The sequence below is a fragment of the Balaenoptera musculus genome, chromosome 1 (assembly GCF_009873245.2).
Source record: "Balaenoptera musculus isolate JJ_BM4_2016_0621 chromosome 1, mBalMus1.pri.v3, whole genome shotgun sequence".
In the NCBI taxonomy this organism is placed as follows: domain Eukaryota; kingdom Metazoa; phylum Chordata; class Mammalia; order Artiodactyla; family Balaenopteridae; genus Balaenoptera; species Balaenoptera musculus.
This window is the reverse complement of record NC_045785.1, coordinates 42,029,397-42,049,406: the sequence shown is the minus strand read 5'-3', so window position 1 is coordinate 42,049,406 and position 20,010 is coordinate 42,029,397. Positions and strand designations below refer to the sequence as shown.

Sequence of the window (20,010 nt, the reverse complement as noted above, 5' to 3'; positions counted from 1 at the left end):
AAAGAGACAGCCCATTTGTAGTACCATGTACTTTTAGTGAGCGCCTTCCTCCAGCTCCTCCTAAAATATGTCCTCTTTTAATTTACGATTGGGCTGTATGCAAAGGTAGTCACAGTGGAAGTTAATCACCATTCCTCTTCGCCAGGTCCTAAAAATAATGACCATTGGAGTGATAACAGCTCTTCTGCCTATTTCAGTATCGTTTCAAAGCCATCTTTTCTTATCTTATTCTTTTTAACCCTTTCAAAAGTCCATTGAGGTAGTTAGGGCAGGGATTACTCACCTCAATTAATAGAAGAGGGAACTCTAGCTTAGAACAGAGAAATGACTTTTCCAAGATCAGAAAGCTAGGCGGTACTTAAATTGAGTTTTTCTGGCTCTTCCAGTTCTCTTTCCATTACACTACACTGCTTCTGATTGTCAGTGACATTTACCATCATTACTATTTCATTACCAGAGGATTTCAGAGTGAGGGAGGAGAACTTTTTTCAAATGAAAAAATGAAGGCAGCGTGTCTTGAAATTTTGCCTATGCTTCTTATCCAGCTTAGCTTTGCTTTTATTTGTACTGGAATGAAATAAATTGAGCTAATTGTGACAATAATTTTGATGGATATGATTGAATAGAAATGACAGTCATCGCAGTTTTGCTTTTATTTATTTATTTTATTAATCAGGCCTTCTAGCATTTGTAAAGTACAATGCCAAAATATCTAGGTGCAAAAGCAAACAAACAAAAACCTCTGAGACTAAAGGAAAGGTAACAATGAAAAAACACATGATTTTTATCTGTATAATCTATATGACAGCACACACCGCACATGATTGAAAATACCTGGATATTTAGGTGACATTTGCATTTTCCATTCCAGTATTTGTCTTCAGATAATTAGCCTAATTATAACACGTTTGAATTGTAGTTAGGACTGACCCACTACTGTGTCTGGTCCCTATGAATTTACAGATATTTGGGTTTCCTCATATATCAATTTAATTCACACCTCCCCCAAAGTTACAATGAATGCTTTCAGTGTGCTAGTGGATACCCGATTTTATTTCTAATAATAATAAAAGGAACTTCACTGTATATCATCATTACATCAAATGTGTGTCATTTTACTAACACCAAAGAAAAATACCGTCTTTTGGCTATTAATATTGTTTTAATTCTTTTATGCAGACAAAAGTGACATGCATTCATATTTTCCTAAATTTAATTTAAATCTCAAAATAGTTATTTAATATCAGACCCAAAATAAAATTCAGTAGAAATAAATATATATTACTTTCATTGTTTTGGCTAAATTTGGTTAGTGTTTTAGATCATAATGGTAATAAAACAATGTCTGTGTGCCAGGTACTGTGCTAGGTGCTTTACATATATTATAGACTCACCAGCTGTAATGATCTGAAATTGTGGATTAATATTGATTAGAGCATAAATGACATTGTTACCATGTATAGAAATGTGTTGTTTTTTTTAAATGCCTTCTGCAAACACTCTTCCAAGTACCCTTCAAAATAGATTTATAAAGTACTGCCCTGGGAATTGGGAAATGGAGGTGTTATTCTACTAATCAGAAAAGTAACAGACATGCTGGGGTGGGGAGGTGTATATGATTAGCTTTATTTAGGCTTGTTACAGTTTCCTGGAGCTCCAGTCTATTGTCTACTGAAAAATAGCCTTGCTGTTGTAACATCCATATATGGACAAATTTTCAAAGCCTTCCTTTGAATGTAATGCCTAGGCTACTAGAGTGAACTTTCTAATCTTGCTTCAGAAATAATAGAAAATACCTGAAAAGTAAAACTTTTTGTGAAATATGAGTTCATTTTGTTTACAAATGATGGATTCTACTTTTTGCAGATGTGTCTTGCTGAATCAGGGCTCTCTTATCCGTGCCATCGACTTACAGTGGGAAGAAGATCTTCACCTGCACAGACCCGGGAGCAATCCGAAGAGGTAAGCCTGTTTGCTTGCTTTTCATTGAACAGAAGGCCTATCCTCCACTCACATGCCCACTTCCTGTTCTTTTTTATCTGCCACAGCAGTGAATAGATAAAGTTAATGTAGCGTGAATAAAGTCTCAGTAAATTCTTAAAGGCAGAAACTTTCCATGCAAGATTATTGCTAATGTGCTCCTTCTTGTTCTGTAAGTTTCATGTTCCAAACAGACAGAATTTGGGTGGATTGGTTGACATAATTTTTACTTAGAACTGTCAGGTTAACAAAGGAATTTTCTTTGCTGCTGACCATATAGTTGAGTACATTTATTAGGATTCATCCTGAAGGTCCTTTAACTCATTGAGTTGGAGCACCTTCTATGAGCCAGGCATTGTCCTCAATACTAGGTAACAAAGATGAATAACAATGTACCTATACCAAGGTGCTCAGTCAAAGGTGATAGGTTAGTAAACCAATAATAATGACATAATGTAATAAATGCAGTGATGGCAGTGCATACAGGGTGCTGTAAAAACAAAGAGGGGCAAGGAGATTGAACATGTTTGTGTATGTGATATGCCTGCATGTGTCTTTGTGGGTCTGAACTATATTAAAAGACAGTGTCTTTTCCTTGGCTACAATAGCACTGTGTCCGACCATGACTTTGGTTATAAGGGAATGGGAAAGAGAGCCTGGACATTACAGTTTATCTGTTTTAAAAGTATTTATTAAGCTGCTATTTTGTACTAGGAAAAATCATCACCATGACTTAAAAAGTGCATGCAACAGAGGTCATAAATAAGTAGTACAAAAAACTTTATTTATACCAGTGTTTTTTAGGCTAGTACCTGATCCAAGTATTCAAAAGCTTGAGCTAGTCCAGTAAAACTTTTTCCCACTTAACATTCTATGCAAAATATGGTTGCAAAATATTTACTTAAACTTATGTATTTTAGACATTCATTATGGAAGCTGCCACAGGACTTCTGCAGCCATCCTCTGAATATGTACTTATATCGCTTAAATATGTGAAAGAGAAAAAGGACTGCATAAGTGAAGTTCTAGTCTATGATCATCCTGTGAAAATGATAGTTTGCTACTCGGTTTTTGGAAATCCACAAAGAAGGGAGGTTTTCTCCCTACTACAAATACTACTGTACTTTTTCCTTGAGACTCTAAAAATGTTAACTTCCTTTAAAGAGCCCACACCGTTTTTTCCAGCACTTTATCTCACTAATTCCTCATGAAAGGAAAAATGATAGGGTTTCATTGCTTGGCAGAAGTTGCCAGAAATAATTTATTGAAATATTTCCTTCTAGGGCTTGAGTATATTTTTAATGACTAAAGTACGTTATGCGTCAACTATTTAATGGATAAATCTGCTAACATTAAAAGGGAGCCAACTAGCTCCACCCAAAATTCTTAATTATTCTATGCTCTGAGAGATGACAGTTAACTGTTTCACTTCATTTTATTTCCTTTTTTCACCCTCACCATTATATGTGTTATATGGGCAATCCCTTCAGTGGAAAGAAGTCAATGCCATATATTGAGGACTAGCATTTTTGAGGCTGGCATACACTTTAGGTTAATTATGGAAGAAGGTAGAATAAGGTTAGGGAGCTTTACAAAACTAAAACAGCCACCCTTGGGAATATCTTTAAATCTGATTATCTCGGATGAGTCCATTATTTTTCCTTCCCTGGCTAACTGTAAATACCACTTCCTCCAGAGGACTGGTGAGAAATGGGAAAGAAGCTGTGACTTGGTTTTTATGTTGTCATAGAATTATAAAACTGGAAGGGATTTTTTAAATTTGATTTACACTCTCCCATCCATTCATCCCTCATTCATTTAAACATTTTTTTAATGTCTTCTACATGCCAAACATTAGGATCACATTCTGTGTGCTAAAGGAACTCACTCAAAATATATCTGTGTTTTATCTCCAGTGGCAGGGTTCTGTCCTCATGAGGCAACCAGTTCCATTATTGAGCATCTCTGTCTGTTGATATCAACCTTATATTAAATTGGAAGCTGTGACCTTGTAGCTTCCACCCAGTGGTTCTGCTTCTTTCTTCTGGTTTTAACCCTTCTCTTATATGACTTTGTGTTTTTCAAGATAATTACCATTTTGCTATTGACTGTCTTCAGCCTTGAGTTAGGAAGAAGATACTTGAGACCAGCAGTTAAATTCAGGTTTTGAATTTTATGCATTGTAGTTATGTGTTCTTTAACTGGGGGAATTTTGTTTCTTACATCCTCCTTCTAGCCCTGCAAATACATTTTCCTTATGATAATTTAATATTTTCTCTTTTCTTCCCATCCTCCCCTTGCTCCTGAGCCCCCTTTCAATGACCTTCCCATATTTCTGGGTACCTAGCTAGGTACCTATCTCGCCTCATCACGGATGCTTGAGTGGGACAGTATAGGGACCCCCTGGACCCAGGTTCCTTAGGAGTTTTCCAATCTTCAGTAGATAGTGGAGGAGCAGGAGGGGTATTCCAAGAATAACAAAAAAAGAAATTTAAAATATAGTTAATGTTAAAACTATTGATTTATATTTTTGGTTACAGGGATGTCTGTTGAATACTTACTATGTGCTAGTCAAATGAATATAAACTGAAAATTTCATATTATATAACTAATGAGAAAAGTGAGATAAGCATAAGATACTAGGGGAGCACATGTATGGGGGAAGGGTGCTATAACCTTCAAGAATGTTTTTAGGCAAAAGGCTTGTCTGCCTCATCTACCTCTGTAGCCCTAACACCTAGTAAAGTGCCTGAGGGGCTTCCCTGGTGGCGCAGTGTTTAAGAATCTGCCTGCCAATGCAGGGGACACGGGTTCGAGCCCTGGCCCGGGAAGATCCCACATGCCATGGAGCAACTAAGCCCGTATGCCACAACTACTGAGCCTGTGCTCTAGAGCCTGCGAGCCACAACTACTGAAGCCCACATGCCTAGAGCCCATGCTCTACAACAAGAGAAGCCGCCACAATGAGAAGCCCATGCACCGCAACGAAGAGTAGCCCCTGCTCGCCACGACTAGAGAAAGTCCGCATGCAGCAACGAAGACCCAGTGTAGCCAAAAATAAAATAAATGAAATAAATTTATAAAAAGCAAAATAAAATAAAATAAAGTGTCTGGTACATACCAGCCACAGAATAAATATCTGTGAATGAATATTTTTTAAAAAGAAGAAGGAGCTGGGGGAGGAGGGAACTACAGCAGTTGACATCCAAATCGAATTAAAAGAATGAGTCACAGTCAGACAAATGAAGAAACATGGAAATAGTATTCCATTCAGAGGAAATAGCATGATATAATGTAGTATATGGGGTGACATGAGTGCAGTTTGTTCATGCAAAATAAAGTGGGAGGGGACTTCCCTGGCGATCCAGTGGTTAAGACTTCGCCTTCCAATGCAGGGGGTGCAGGTTCAGTCCCTGGTCAGGGAGTTAAGATCCCACATGCCTTGGGCCAAAAAACCAAAACATTAAAAAAAAAACAGAAGCAATATTGCAACAAATTCAATAAAAACTTTAAAAAAAAAAGAACTTTGTAAAAAAAAATAAAAAATAAAGTGCGAGACAAAGAAAGATAAAAGATGAGACAATGGTGAATAGGTCTTATATGTCAAGTTGGGAACTTGAACTCTGGGCAGGCACAGAAGGCTTTTAAGTGGGGAATGATTTTTTTATTTTCCATAATGGACATTTTAGAGAAAAGCACTTTGCTATGCAGAGGCTAGATGTAAAGGAAGCAAGACTGGAGACAGAGAAATCAGATATGAATCTATTGTGCTAGTACAGGCAGAAGATAATGAGACCTTCAACTAGAACATCACTAGTTAAAAAAAGAGAGAAGGAAATGGATTCAGGATATATTTTGGAGGGAAAATCAGTAGGATTGGTGACTGATAGGATCTGTGGGAGAAGCAAGAGGGAGGAGATAAGGATAATTCGCTCTGTATAAAACTGAACTTACCATGTCTCCCCCAAAACCCATCTCCTCACCCTTATTAATGCTCATTGTCAACCCAAGACAAAAACTGTTTATTCCAGTCATAGAGGGACCTGCTATTCTTTGAAACTGTCCCAACTGATCTGATATATCAAGATTTTTATGATCCTTTCCTTTTTGACTGTTCAAATTAGGATATTTTTATGTCAGCATCAAATTTTTTACCCTAATTTGTTAGTTGAGGTGTTTGCTATTAGAGTTTATGTTCTGTGCATTATCTTGATCCTACCCCCACTAGCCTCTCCCACAACATGGGAGGGGTAAGGACTCTCTCTTGCATTTTTATCCTCTCCCTCTCTATTGGTTCCTTCTCTTCATCTTAAGAATATGTTCAGATCTTCTCATCCTAAAAATATATATATATTCCTTCAAACTTAGCTCCCCTTCAAGCGTTAGCTCATCTGTTCTTTTTTTCACAGCCAAGCTTCTTAGAGTAATCTGTACTGGCTGACTCTATTTCTTCATTGTCTATTTACTTAACTCACTACAACGTGGCTTCTTTCTACGGAGTGACTAAAATTGAATTTAACTATTAGTGGCAGATAATAGTTTTTGGGAGATCGGCTAAGATGGCGGAGTAGAAAGACCCTGAGCTCACCTCCTCTCACAAGCACAACAGAATCACAACTATTTGCAGAATAACCATCGATGCAGAAGACTGGAACCTACCAGAAAAGATCTCCTCCAACTAAAGACATAAAGAAGAAACTACAATGAGATGGGAGGAGGGGCAGACTCATGATATAGTCAAGTCCCATAGTCCCAGGTGGGCGACTCACAAACTGGAGAAATATTACATTGCAGAGGTTCTCCCATAGGAGTAAGTTCTGAGCCCCACGATGAGCTCTCCAGCCCAGGGGCCCTGGTGTGTGTGTGTGTGTGTGTATACACACACACACACGCGCGCGCTCGCACACACACACACACAATGGAATACTACTCAGCCATAAAAAGGAATGAAATTTTACCATTTGCAGTAGCATGGATAGCCTTGGAAGGTATTATGCTAAATGGAATAAGACAGAGAAAGACAAATACTATATGATATCACTTATGTGTGGAATCTAAAAAATACAACAAACTAGTGAATATAGCAAAAAAGAAGCAGACTCACAGATATGGAGAACAAGCTAGGGGTTACCAGTGGGGAGGGGGAAGGGAGGGCCAAGACAGAGGTAGGGGATTAAGAGGTACAAACCGCTATGTATAAAATAAGCTACAAGGATATATTATACAACACAGGGAATATAGGCAATATTTTATAATAACTATAAATAGAATATAACCTTTAAAAGTTGTGAACCACTGTGTTGTACACCTGTAACATATAATATTGTACATCAGCTATACTTCAGTAAAAAGAAGTATGGGACAGGAAAAAATAGTTTTTATAAAATACCATTGCTATGCCACCTTTTTTCACTTTCACAGCCAACTCTGTGGGTCAATATAAGTCACCTTCTACGGTGGTGATGCAATGATGCTTGCCCAAAGTCATACAGAAAATGGCAAAGTATTGAACACTAGGTCTTTTGATTATAAATCCAGGTTTCTTTGTTGTGTTGTGTTTGTTTTGTTTTTTTGTCACAGTGCCATGACTGTCTCTTTCTTAATTCTCATCCTGCTGAATCTGTTTACACTGCTTGTCTCCACTGAGATTTTCTCACACCTTACTTCTCAGATTCTTTCTCTTAATTGCCTTTCTAATCTTTGACAGTTATCTCTCCATCTCTTTTACTGTTTCTTTTTCTTCACCAGTTGAAATATATATTCTGTTAACTTTTATCCTTATCACTGTTCTTCCTTTATTTTTTAACTGAATGATCTTATTCATTTCTGTAGCCTCTACTATTATTTATCTGCTGATTATTTCAAAATCTAAATCTTTTCTGGATCTCTTCCTTGAGCTCCTAAAAAGATTTTTTTTTTCCAGTTGCCTACTAGATGTTTTTACCTGGATGCCCTACAGCTTCCTCAAATGTATTCTATCTGAGAACTGGCCTCAATATTCTTCCTCACCAAACCTGACCTTCCCTACCACTCAGTCACCCAAACTAGAAATTTTTGTTTCATATGCCTCTTTCATTTTTTTCATCCTCAAATCTAATTGGTCAACAATTCCTATTAGTTCTACTGAAGTATATTTTAAGTCTGTCCCCTTCATTGAATTCCCACTACTACTAAAGTATAGGCTCTCAAATCCTTTCGCTTGGAACATTGAAATAAGTATCCCTTCTCATGTCTTCAAGTCTAATCTGCCATATGCTGCCAAACCACCGCAAACACACGCGCATGCATGCACGTGCACACGCAGATACACACACACACACACACACCCATCAGAATTGTTCCCTTGAACAGTCCTCCGCCTAAAAACCTTTAGTGATTTCCCTATTGCCATCAGAGTAAAGTCCAAATACCTTAGTGTACCAATTTAAGGACTACTACAATCTAGTTTCATGAAAACTTTCTGGCCTTATAGCCAGTCCACATTCCTCTTCCATACATAGAGCTGATGATTCAGTTTGTTTTTTGGAATTCTTTATTGATTTTTTAAATATCCAGTTTCTTGCTTGTGTTTTTTCTCTGCCTAGAGTACAACTCCCTCCCCACCAATCTTCCATTACATACACTCCACAACATTGATATCTTTTTTAAAGATATGGGTTAAATATTAGCACTTGCATCAGGCCTTGCACAGTCTTCTAAAGTAACTAATCACTCTTTCCTTTATTCTCCAATAGTCTTTGCTTATACTTTTATTGTATCTCTTAACACACTGGAAAAGACATATTTGCAACTAAATATAGCTTCCTTTAAAATGGGAATTTCTTGAAATTTGGAACCATGTTTTCTCTCTGTATCCCAAGCTTTTAACCTGGTTCTTTGACATAGTAAGTAGTTGGTGAAAGAAATATCAGCTTCAATTATAAGCTTGTCTTATTCATGTATGAGTTCTAAATTTTTGTCTCAAGCAGTTCGGTGATCATCTTTTCTAAGAAGTTTGCCCTGATTCCTCCCACTCCCAATAATTTAGGTACTCTCCTCTGAACTTACCTATCATAACACTTATTGTTAGGTATTATAATTATCTATATATATATATTATATTGTATTCCTTGAGAGAACATACACTGTATATCTTTCACTCAAGTCCAGGCAATGTAGCATTTAGTAGGGTTTATGAATGTATGGTAAATGATAAAGGGAATAAATGAATGCATTAAAGAGCCAAAATAGAATCACTAATTTTTTTTACCTTTTTAAAAAATTTTGAATAAATAGCTTCTCTGGTTTCAAAGAATTTTAGAGCAACCATGACTGAACCAAGAGATTATCTATTCTCATCAGCAAACATTAATGAAAAAAGATTGTTTATCTCATTTTTTAGAAAAAGATTTTCCTAACCTGTTAGATGGCTGATAAGAAAGAGATTGGGAGTTCCTTATACATAATTAAGTAGCTCATTCTTGCAGATACTTCAATAATTCATATTCAAAATATACTTTTTTCAACAAAATCGGCTTTTTAGATACCTCCCTTTGAAGATGTTGTTGTTGTAGGATTTTGTTTTCTGGGATCTTAAGAGAGTTGGGAATTCTGTACTTTGTGAAGACAAAATAATGTGTTGCATAGGCACAAAATTAAAATCACTGTCCTGGTCCTCTTATTATGGAAAGGGGCTATTATTTGACTGAAAGCTGGATTAGAAGAAAGAGGATAGATGTGGGGGAGTAAGGTAAAAGCAGTAAGAAAAAAAAGATGATATATAGAACAGTTCCTTTCTTTTTCATCCCTGTGTCCTCCAAACCTCCTTCTTAACCTAACGCCTCTTTAAGGGAGGGTGAGTACTAGGCAAGACGAAGTGAAGGCTGAGATGATAGCCTAGCTGACAGAAGATGTGAGAAAGTTTATCATACTGGACTTTTGTTTCTTTCCACTTGCCTGCAAACCTGGCTAAGTACCCTAAAGGAATGTGTAGTGTGCCTTTTAGATCCTGAGCCTTTACACATTTAAGAATTCAAGGGAAGTTCATGCTCCAGATATTTGCCTACCTGAAACAGATGGAATTCAAGTACAGTTACAGTCCTAGTAAATGTGTTATTTTGAAGGGGAAGCTCCTTCACTGTTTTGAAATGAGAAAGGGTTTTGAATTTTTATGCTGTTGAATTGCTGAAATCAAGAGGCGGTCTTGGCTCTACAAAGCAAAACACTAAAGTAGCATTAGGAGTACAAGTAGAACCAAGGCTTCTATGAGAAATAGTGGTATAGTCAGAATAGCAGGTAGATGCTTAGGGCAAGGACCATTCTTATTCATCCAGTAAGTATATGTACATTTCCTTCTCTATTCAAACCATTGGGTAAACTGTCTTTAAGGTAAGAGGGAAAATGTTAACAATTATGGGCATTAATGCTTGGTTATGCCCAAGGAGGAAATGCTAAGCCTGCTGAGTCATATGGAGTAAATATCTTGCCTTCCTTATTTGGAGCTGTTAGACTCACTAGATTAGTAGTTTTAAAAATTGTTCTGGGGGCTTCCCTGGTGGCACAGTGGTTGAGAATCTGCCTGCCAATGCAGGGGACACGGGTTCGAGCCCTGGTCTGGGAAGATCCCACATGCCGCAGAGCGACTAGGCCCGTGAACCACACAATTGCTGAGCCTGCGCGTCTGGAGCTTGTGCTCCGCAACAAGAGAGGCCGCGATAGTGAGAGGCCCGCGCACCGCGATGAAGAGTGGCCCCCGCTTGCCGCAACTAGAGAAAGCCCTCGCACAGAAACGGAGACCCAACACAGCCATAAATAAAATAAAAATAAATAAATAAATAAATAAAAAATTTAAAAAAAAAATGTTCCGTAGTGTCCTGAGAGCCTTCAGAGGTACCCCAGCTATGAAAGGGATGTGAAGAAAAAAAGGCCAAGGCCAGGAGCATTAGGCTCTTTGTTGCCCTCTCCCTGCATCAGCCAGAGTGGCCTTACTTTTATCTAATGTATTCACTATAATTTTACATAATATTTTGCTTGGGGCTAGGGGAGGGAGGTAACTCTGTGAAAAGAAATTTGAAAACCGTTAGTGAGAGATCTTTAAAATCCCTTCCAGCTTTAAAATCTATGATTCTATGACTGACTGAACTCTAACATCCCCTCTAGCCAAGTTTCATGAGTCTTTGATTCTGAGTTTCTTTTAATGCATTTTCATAATTTAGGTACATAGCACCATATTTTGAAAGATAGAAATTTCATTTATTAAATGGTCTTTGTAGACTTTATTTATTAAACATGGTACAGATAGGCACTTAGCCAGATACCTTGCTGGGACCCCCTTCTTATCCAAGACATTAATATTTGTCAGTATTCACGACTCAGTTCAAGTGTTTGAAATCTCAGTATTTTTGAAATCCCATTCTAACTTTTAGAGATCAGGAGCCAAGTTCATATTTTGAAACTGATGTTTTTCATTGTACTACCTTATATCTCAACGGACGTTGCTGAAAACAAAATAAACGGAGCATATTTATTAGTGCCCAGCATGTAGTAAATTCTCAGTAAATGTTTATTGAATTGAAGCATCATTATTACATCTCATATTTAATGGCCTTCAGTTTACAAAGAGCTTTCGTATATAGTGTATTTCATGTTATCTTCCAATAACACATGGGGATAGTGTACCATATTTCACTAATGAGAAATTTGAGAACCATTGCAGTAGAGAAGAGGCAAATTTTTAAATGCTACCATTACTTCTGCCCAAAAGTTTAGATTACCATGAGCTTTTTGAAAGACTCGTATAGCTTATTTATCTCTGACCTCTTAGATTGTACCCGTTTCTTCATTTATTGAACGAATATTTATTGAGCACCTAATTGTATACCATAGGCTGGGGGTCAAACAGATAAAAATCCCAGTCTTCATTGAGTTTGTAAGCATTCTTCTTTTTCACTCAGGCTCCAGCCTTTAGTCTAGGGGTATCACAGCAAGATTAGAAATTATATGTAAGCCTTAAAATGAGAAATATTAAGCTTCACTCTAGCAAATAACTTCTTATTTAATAAAACTTTTATAATGCTAATGTCCTATTGTAATTACATAATTTATATTTTGGAATTTGATTTCCTAAAGTTAGTATGAAACTAATCATAGGACTTTCCTTAAATAGCAAAGCACCGATGTTCATATGGTTAGTGATAGTGATGGAGATGACTTTGAAGATGCTTCCGAATTTGGGGTGGATGATGGAGAAGTATTCGGCATGGCGTCATCTGCCTTGAGAAAGTCTCCAATGAGTGAGTATTAATAGCTCTTTGGGTCCAGCATTGTAATTCTCCCTCCTGGTGCAGAAACTTATGAGGAACAATGAACTTCAAAATCTCTTACTGACTTTCAGGTTTGGAGAGAGAAAATATAGAAGTAGACATTATTCATAAGAACTAGAGCCTCTTGAATTTTGATCTTAAGCCCAACCATTCCCAATACTTTAGTAAAATTCATTAAAAACTCAAGGGAATGTAACTTTTGTTTCACATGTATAATTAGTTATGAGTTTATCTCTTTACTTTAAACCCAGAAATTGATAAACAAAATAGCTGTACTTTTTGTGACTGTACTTGTCACCACACATCTTATTGGAGATATCAGTTTTATCAGTAGTTATATTACTTTTCCATTCACTGGTACCCATCTTTGGAAGGAAAGAAGTAAACTAAATGTGCCATCTCCCTCACTTGCACCTGACAAGATGCATAGTATAGGATCATAAGTGGTGCTATATACAAAATGACTATTAAAATAAGCCCATAAATGGCTCATTTACTCTGTGAAATTAGGGGACATTCATGGGCAGAAATAGATGCGATATTTACATAAAATGACTATTTTCCTGATTAATAAGGTCTTTAGAATAATTTGAGAACCTTTTTATATAATTTAATCACAAGATGTCATTTCAAGCATAATTGATGACTGGCACATATTTTCAACACCTAGCAGGATTGTATCAGTTGGTTTTCAGAAATTTATGAGCTTGAAATTTTTTTGAGGTTCTTTTTTAAGGTTTGATGAAATCTTCTAATGTATGTCGAGTTAAAATGTCTCCTCAGATGTATCACAGAAACTAAAATTTAATTCCTCTTTATTGATTAAATATATTTCTTATATGTGGGATTAGATGTTATGTGGTTTGTTTTTTGTGTCTATTTGTTTTGGTTTTTTGTTTTTGTTTTTTCTTTTGTTTGTTTTTTAGTGCCAGAAAACGCAGAAAATGAAGGAGATGCCTTATTACAATTTACAGCAGAGTTTTCTTCAAGGTAGGGTTAGGACATTAACTATATAAAATTGATGTTCTTTTAATGCTACTGTGATTTTTCTGAAGCAACTTTAATCAGAGATTATTTTCAGTTTCTCCTTAAAGTATTCAAAGGATACATTTATCAATATATATAGTCCTAATAGTGAATACAGTATATTCAAATCAGATAACTAGTAAACTATGCCGCTTCAGAGATGTATTTATCTTATCTCTATATCTTTATAGAAGCATAATAAATGGATTACTAATTTAATATCTTGACTATATTTCCAAAAGGACTAGGTTATAGGATACTAAGTTTTAGTATATCCTAGGACAAACAAAATCTTTTAAAAGTAATATTGAATAAAAAAATAATTTAAAAATTTTAGATATAAGTGAATTTTTTCTTTTAATTTTTGTTTTAGAATCATTTAGCATTTCTTCTTTTAATAGTGTAATATAAAATTTTCTATGCATTTGAGATTCGCCTAGAGGTGTTTAAAAAGATTTAAATATTTAAACGTAAATTTTCATGTAAACAGTATTTCTCTTTAGTTCTATTTTCTGATGTAATGTAATTTGGAAACTTAGCAAGGAACCATTTTTTCCCTCTGTGTTACAGAATAAATGAACTAAAATGGAAAGTTAAGGCTATTGTAACTAGGAAAATCTTAGGGAAGTGGGTAACCAGGAATTGCTACTTGTAAATGGCATGGTTTCATAGCACTCATTAAGTCCATTTGCTAGATGTACTTAAAATTCCAGTCTTCTGATATGTCGGTATAGGCCAAGAAGAGTTCAAAAAAGTAATGAAGCCCATTCCTAAGCCTTTAAAGAAATGTTTTAATGTTTTGTCTATACTTAAGAGACATTAGCCCCAACATTTACTTAAAACTCATTGGTTAGACTTGTGAAATTTGAAGTAAATTTGAAATGTATTTTAATTAATAGACACAATTTTTCCTATAGATATGGTGACTGCCATCCTGTATTTTTTATTGGCTCATTAGAAGCAGCTTTTCAAGAGGCCTTCTATGTGAAAGCCCGAGATGTAAGTGGAATCTTACCTTTTCTGATTAAAAAGTATATCCCGTAGGTTTACCACCAGGCCTGAGGCAATGCTTGATGTTTTCTGTTTTTTTCAGATTGAAGACTTGATTTTGTTTCTGGTTCATCTACCAACCTAATCATCACCAAGATGCCCATTTCAGAGGGGCAGTAGTATGATAGGGTACTGCTGGCTTTTGCAGAAGTCTTTGTCAAGCTCTGAAACGGGTTTTTTTTTTTTAGGGGGAGAAAGGGGTGGACATGCTTAGAAGGGACCAGGCTATGTGTTCGTATTCTTTTCAGTTATGTGATTGACAGTTTCTTGCTAAATGATTTGTCCTTCAGTCTTTTCCCCAAATGATTATTCCATCTAATAGTATATATCTTACAACTGTAGTATTTTTTCCTAAGGGTCATTTTAGACAACAAAAAGATTTTTCCTTAAATATAGAAAAGGGTCTTGTGATCTTGAAATCAAGTAGATCCAAGTATGTAATAAGAAATCAGAAGTTACATTTTGAGCACGAAGATTCTGTGTGGTTGCTCTATTTATATGTTGACACTGTAGTCGAGACCCCAGTTATCTGGCTCCTGCCTATCTGTACAACTTCAGCTCTTCCCATTTCCTGCCTTACACTTAATAAATCCAACAGTAGTGTACCGTTTGTACTTCCCCATAATCTTACTCTTTTTTCATGCTGCCCCACTGTCAGGAATGCCTTTCATCGTGCTCTTTACCTGGTTGACTCCTACTCTTCCACACCCACCCTTTAGTACTTTGCAATGATAACACATTGCTTTTAATTATCCATTCTCTCTCTTTTATATATATGTCTTCTCAAGAGATTTGATTTTCTTTTTGGCAGTGACGGTGTACCTTACATCCCTACACATAGTAAATACTCTGTATGTTTAATGAATGAAGGAAGAGAGAGGAAGGAAGGAATAAGGTGTAGATGGAGTTAGAGGGAAAGCTATTGGAATTAAAGAGGACAAAGAATTTTGAGAATAGAGTGCAAGGATGCCTCTGAAATTTCTCGTTTCTACTTACGTTAAACTCTGACCTAAAGAAAAATTCATTTTAAACAGTTTTTAAAAATTTAATTCCAAGACAATAATTAGCGATCAAGCTTAGATCTATCACTGACAGTTCAATGAAGTAGATTAAGAAACATAAACTGTTCTCTACCCTAAGAATAGTGGAATAGCCCATTGTAAAGGCAATTTTAAACATCTATTTTTTAACTATTAAATCTATATTAAATGGATTTTATTTTTGACGAAATATATATTTATGGTAATACAGGTTTATAGTTTCCATAAGTACAGGTTTATGGAAGATACTGAAAAGCTAAAAAAATATATTCTAACACAGATTATATGTTCTTTCCATATATTTATTATTTATTCCGTTGAGCACACATGCATATTTAATATAAAATTGATCATGTTATAATCCTGTTAAAACAGCTTATCTTCACCTTTTAATATTATATAATCATTTACTTAATTATATTTTATAATATTTTAACTTTTATTAAAACAATTTTTAATACAGAAAAAGTAAAGGAGTAGTACAATAAACACTTAAATCCCCTATACCTAGATTTAACAGTTACTGAAATTTTGCCATATTTGCTTCTTCTATATACAGGGCATCCTGAAGTTTTAATGGAGCTTTAGCAATTAAACTTTTGAAATTATTAAACTACATAAAACACTTAGGATACTCTTATATATTCATTATTTTTTGCTAAGCCATTTCAAAGTGAATCACAGACATCATATTTTACCCCTAAAAGCATCTGCATGCACTTTCCAAAAATAATGACATTCCCCTACAGAATCACAATACCATTGTCACATGTAACATACTAACAATAATTTCCTAATGTCATCTAGTATCCAGTGCATATTCAAAGTTCACCAGTTGACTCTTTTTTTGGAAATCGTGATCCACTCAAGGATCACAAATTACATTTGGTTGTTAGATTTCTTAAACCCTTTTAAGCAGACACCTGCTTTTTTCCCCCACCCACCCCTTTTTATGACATTTGCTTTGTGAAGAAATCATGCTGGATGACTTACAGATTGTTCCAGATTCTGGATTTGTGTGATTGTTTTCTTGTGATATGATTTAACTTGTTCCTCTATCTCTGTATTTCCTGAGAAATGGCTATTAAGTCTAAAAGCTTTGTTAGATTCAGGTCAATTTTTTGTTGTTGTTGTTGTTGTTGTTGCAAGAATGCTTTGTAAGTAATGCTGAATACTTTATTATAACAGGATTTCTAATGGTTATTAAGTCTCTCATTGTACAGCAATGTTATTATATTTAAACAATCACTTATTGTTGAACATAAATATGTTTGAAAGAGTAATTATAGCTTTAAAATAATCTATTTTTCAGTTCATTCCTGGATAAGAATGTATTTGGGGTTAATTTGTCTCTGTTTTTCCAGTAAGATTGCTAAGCAGTTGAAGTAACCAGAAAATGTGAGGGCCTTTTATAACCTAAATATAGCTCCCAAATAAGCATAGACATCTTTTAAATTACATTTAAAAAGCTACTATAAACATTATAACTTTGTGACGATACATTATTTAAATATAAGTATATAATAGACGAAAGAACTTTTTATTGAGTGTCTTTGTATAGTAAATTGGCATTTGGATTTATTCAGACTGATGGTTCCCAGAGGAGCGTAAACTCTTTCTTATTAACTTCTGGGTATTTCTAATGAAACAATTGATTGTTTGCTTTTGATGAGTGTATTGGTATTTTAACAACTGGAAATCATTGGTTCATGTGTTTTGTTTCATATTAGATTGATACCCAAATCCACTGACCTCTTTGGACTCCTAAACTGTCTTTATCTTTTTCCCCTTGTCCAGGGCTTTTTTCTTTCCTTTTTTCTCTTTTCCAAGTTAAAGATCAACAACAGTTTATGTATCATTTATTACATTGCCCTAAACTTAAGTAAAATTCATCCACAGAGTGGGTAAATTATTCAAAATTAGATCTAAGCAGGGGCATTTATTATAGTCACCAACCAAATTATATACATCTCCTTTCAAAATTAGAGAGGATTGTATAGAAAGTATAGAAATAGCACTGCTACTTTAGATTTATATTGTGCTCTGTGGTTTATGAAGCTCCTTCCTATGCATATCTCATTTGAACCCCACAACAAACTGGTGAGATGGGGATATATAATATCAATATTCTCATTGTAGAGATGAGGAAGCTCAGAAAAGCTACATGACTTAACCAAAGACAAATCAAGGGTAAGTAGTGGAGGCCAAATGAGAGTGCAGGTGTTCCAACACATGTAAGTGTGTTTTACACTATACCACCTTACTTCCAGAAGCTTTTCAGTGCTAACTGCTATACTACAGGATTCAATCCTCAAACTTCATCTCTCCTTTTCAGACTGTACATTTGAGAGTGAAAACAAATCGTTTTCAATATTTTTTTTAAAACTTCTGAATGAATCATTTTGAAGAAAACAGTTTGCTGATGTTCAAATATTTTAAGGCAAGAATGACTGATACTCTGCCATTGTTACTAAATTTCTTTCGTCTTAAACATCGCATGTTTAATTTAAACTGTGGAAGGCACATTAATTTTACCAGGGCAACAGATGAGCCTTGAGCACCAGCATTCTTCACTTGAAGTGAGAAATTGAGTTCCAAGAGTAAATAAAAACAAGATTGAAGGTTTAAATCCTCTGCTAGGCTTTTTGAACTTATATACTCATTAAATGTTTATTGGAGTGGTGGGATTACAAAGGATTTGGGGAGCTTCATCAACTGGTATATAGTTAATCACTAAGTAAAACACTACATTTGATAAAGTGTTTCTCACAATGCCACATTCAATCCATCTTAATGAAAACTGCTTCAGACTGATTTCATTTGAGAGCACTTGGTGAGAGTACTCACAGTTTTTTGTGCCTTTTTCGTGAGGAATTTACAATACTGTTCAAAGCAGAGCTCCAACTTCAGTGAAACAGGTATTCTAAGTTCTTGTGTTTAAGTATATTGTGACATAGTTTCGACTTCTGACAGTGGGTTGATCAGTTTTATGATCTTCTCCCTTGCCCTTAACTATTAGGGATGTTCATTGAGTTGAAGGCCATGAATATGTATCATATGCCTATTAAGGACCTAGGATGTAGAGGTTTCCTGCCCTTGACATGTCCACAGTCTAGTAGGGAAGATAAGACAATATAAATAGATCCCTATAGTGTAACATGCTGTAGAAGCAAAGAGGAAAGTTTCTTCATCTGCCTTAGAATTCAGGGAGATTTCTTGAGGAGGTATCTCTGACCTGAATCTTAGAAGATAAATGAAACTTAGGCAAATAACAGAATTCTAAACAGAAGGAAGGTCAAAAGCAAAGTCCAGAAGATTACAATTGAGGGAATTAAAACCAAAAAAATTAAGACAGAGAGCAAAAAAGTGCAAGACAGAGAGTTGGATTGCATGGTATGATGAGGCTGGGAACATCAACAGGAGCATGGAGGGGACTGTGATGCCCTGGCATTACCTGGCATTTAAAAATATTTGTTGAATGAAGCTTATATTTTATCTTTAGATAAGTGAGAGCCAGTGGTTAGCTTCCTTAATTCTGTGCAGAAGAGTTACCACTGGCCACACCATGATTCCCTGGGACTTCCTTAAAGAAGTTTCTTTTTCTCCTTAGAGCCTCCCCACCTCTCAGTTCTGCTGTCCCTGAGTTCTCTTCACAACAAAAAGTACACTAGAGAATGATTAGACATTTGTAGTAACTGAAAATCAACAGCAATAAAAATCCCAGTGCCAGGGTTTATGTGCCATGGGAAGGATTGTTCCTTTCCCAGCAGCCCTTTGGAAGACTGGGCTTTGATATCCGTAATCCTGTTACACCTCCTTAGATCTTCACTTCACACCCAGTGCTGTTTCCAAATATTACACATAAATTAAGGAAACCAGTGCTTCACGTCTTGATTTCCCACTTAGTAACTCTGTTCCCAAACAAGTAATGAGCCTGTTTCTAATCTAGAGAAAAAAAAGATGATAATACATATCTACTTAATGTGGTTGTTTTGAGGATTAAATGAGATCTATTCATAAATGCACCCAGCATCATGGCTAAGGTGCTTCTTAAACAGTTTTGGACAAATTTGAGAAATGTTCATAAAATAACAAAACTGATTATTCATGAACTAGCTCTAAGAACAGTTCCACAAAGGAATTTTGAGAACCCATTTGAGCATTTATAGCACTAAGATGAATGCTTTGCTTTTAACAGTGCTTGTTCATTATCAAGTTTTATTACATTCATTTTTAAAAATCAGCCCATTTTAAAGTAGTGCTATTTCTACTTCCTCAGGTTAAAAGAAACCTAAATAACCATCACTGGTCAATATTTGTTAGGCATAATAAGTTCTATACAAATCGGAAGCCACAACTGCAGTTGGTGAGTTTCTAGCACTCCATCATCCAGAAAAATCAGGCAAACAAACCTATTTGTGCTTTGGAAAATATGCCCGGTCTGTTCATCTTGTCTTTGTTGTCTTTTCAATTTAAATTCCTTAAAGGCAGACAGTGTCTTTAGAGTAATTTTTTATGACAGCTAGGACGGCATCCTGCACATGTGTGAGATAAGAACTATGACTCTAATATAATGTTTTGAAATGTGTTTTCATTATACAAATAAAATGCTT

The 20,010-nt window shown here is 35.5% G+C and overlaps 1 protein-coding gene across 1 annotated transcript in view; it reads left to right on the top strand.

Annotated features, from left to right (window-relative positions):
• FAF1 (Fas associated factor 1) overlaps positions 1-20,010 on the top strand; it is a 476,566-nt gene that overhangs the window by 318,219 nt on the left and 138,337 nt on the right. Inside the window, exons 9-12 of the mRNA XM_036849545.1 lie at positions 1,867-1,962; positions 12,125-12,251; positions 13,208-13,271; positions 14,225-14,306. Coding sequence (XP_036705440.1) covers positions 1,867-1,962; positions 12,125-12,251; positions 13,208-13,271; positions 14,225-14,306 — 369 coding nt within the window. The remainder of the gene's footprint in view (positions 1-1,866; positions 1,963-12,124; positions 12,252-13,207; positions 13,272-14,224; positions 14,307-20,010) is intronic.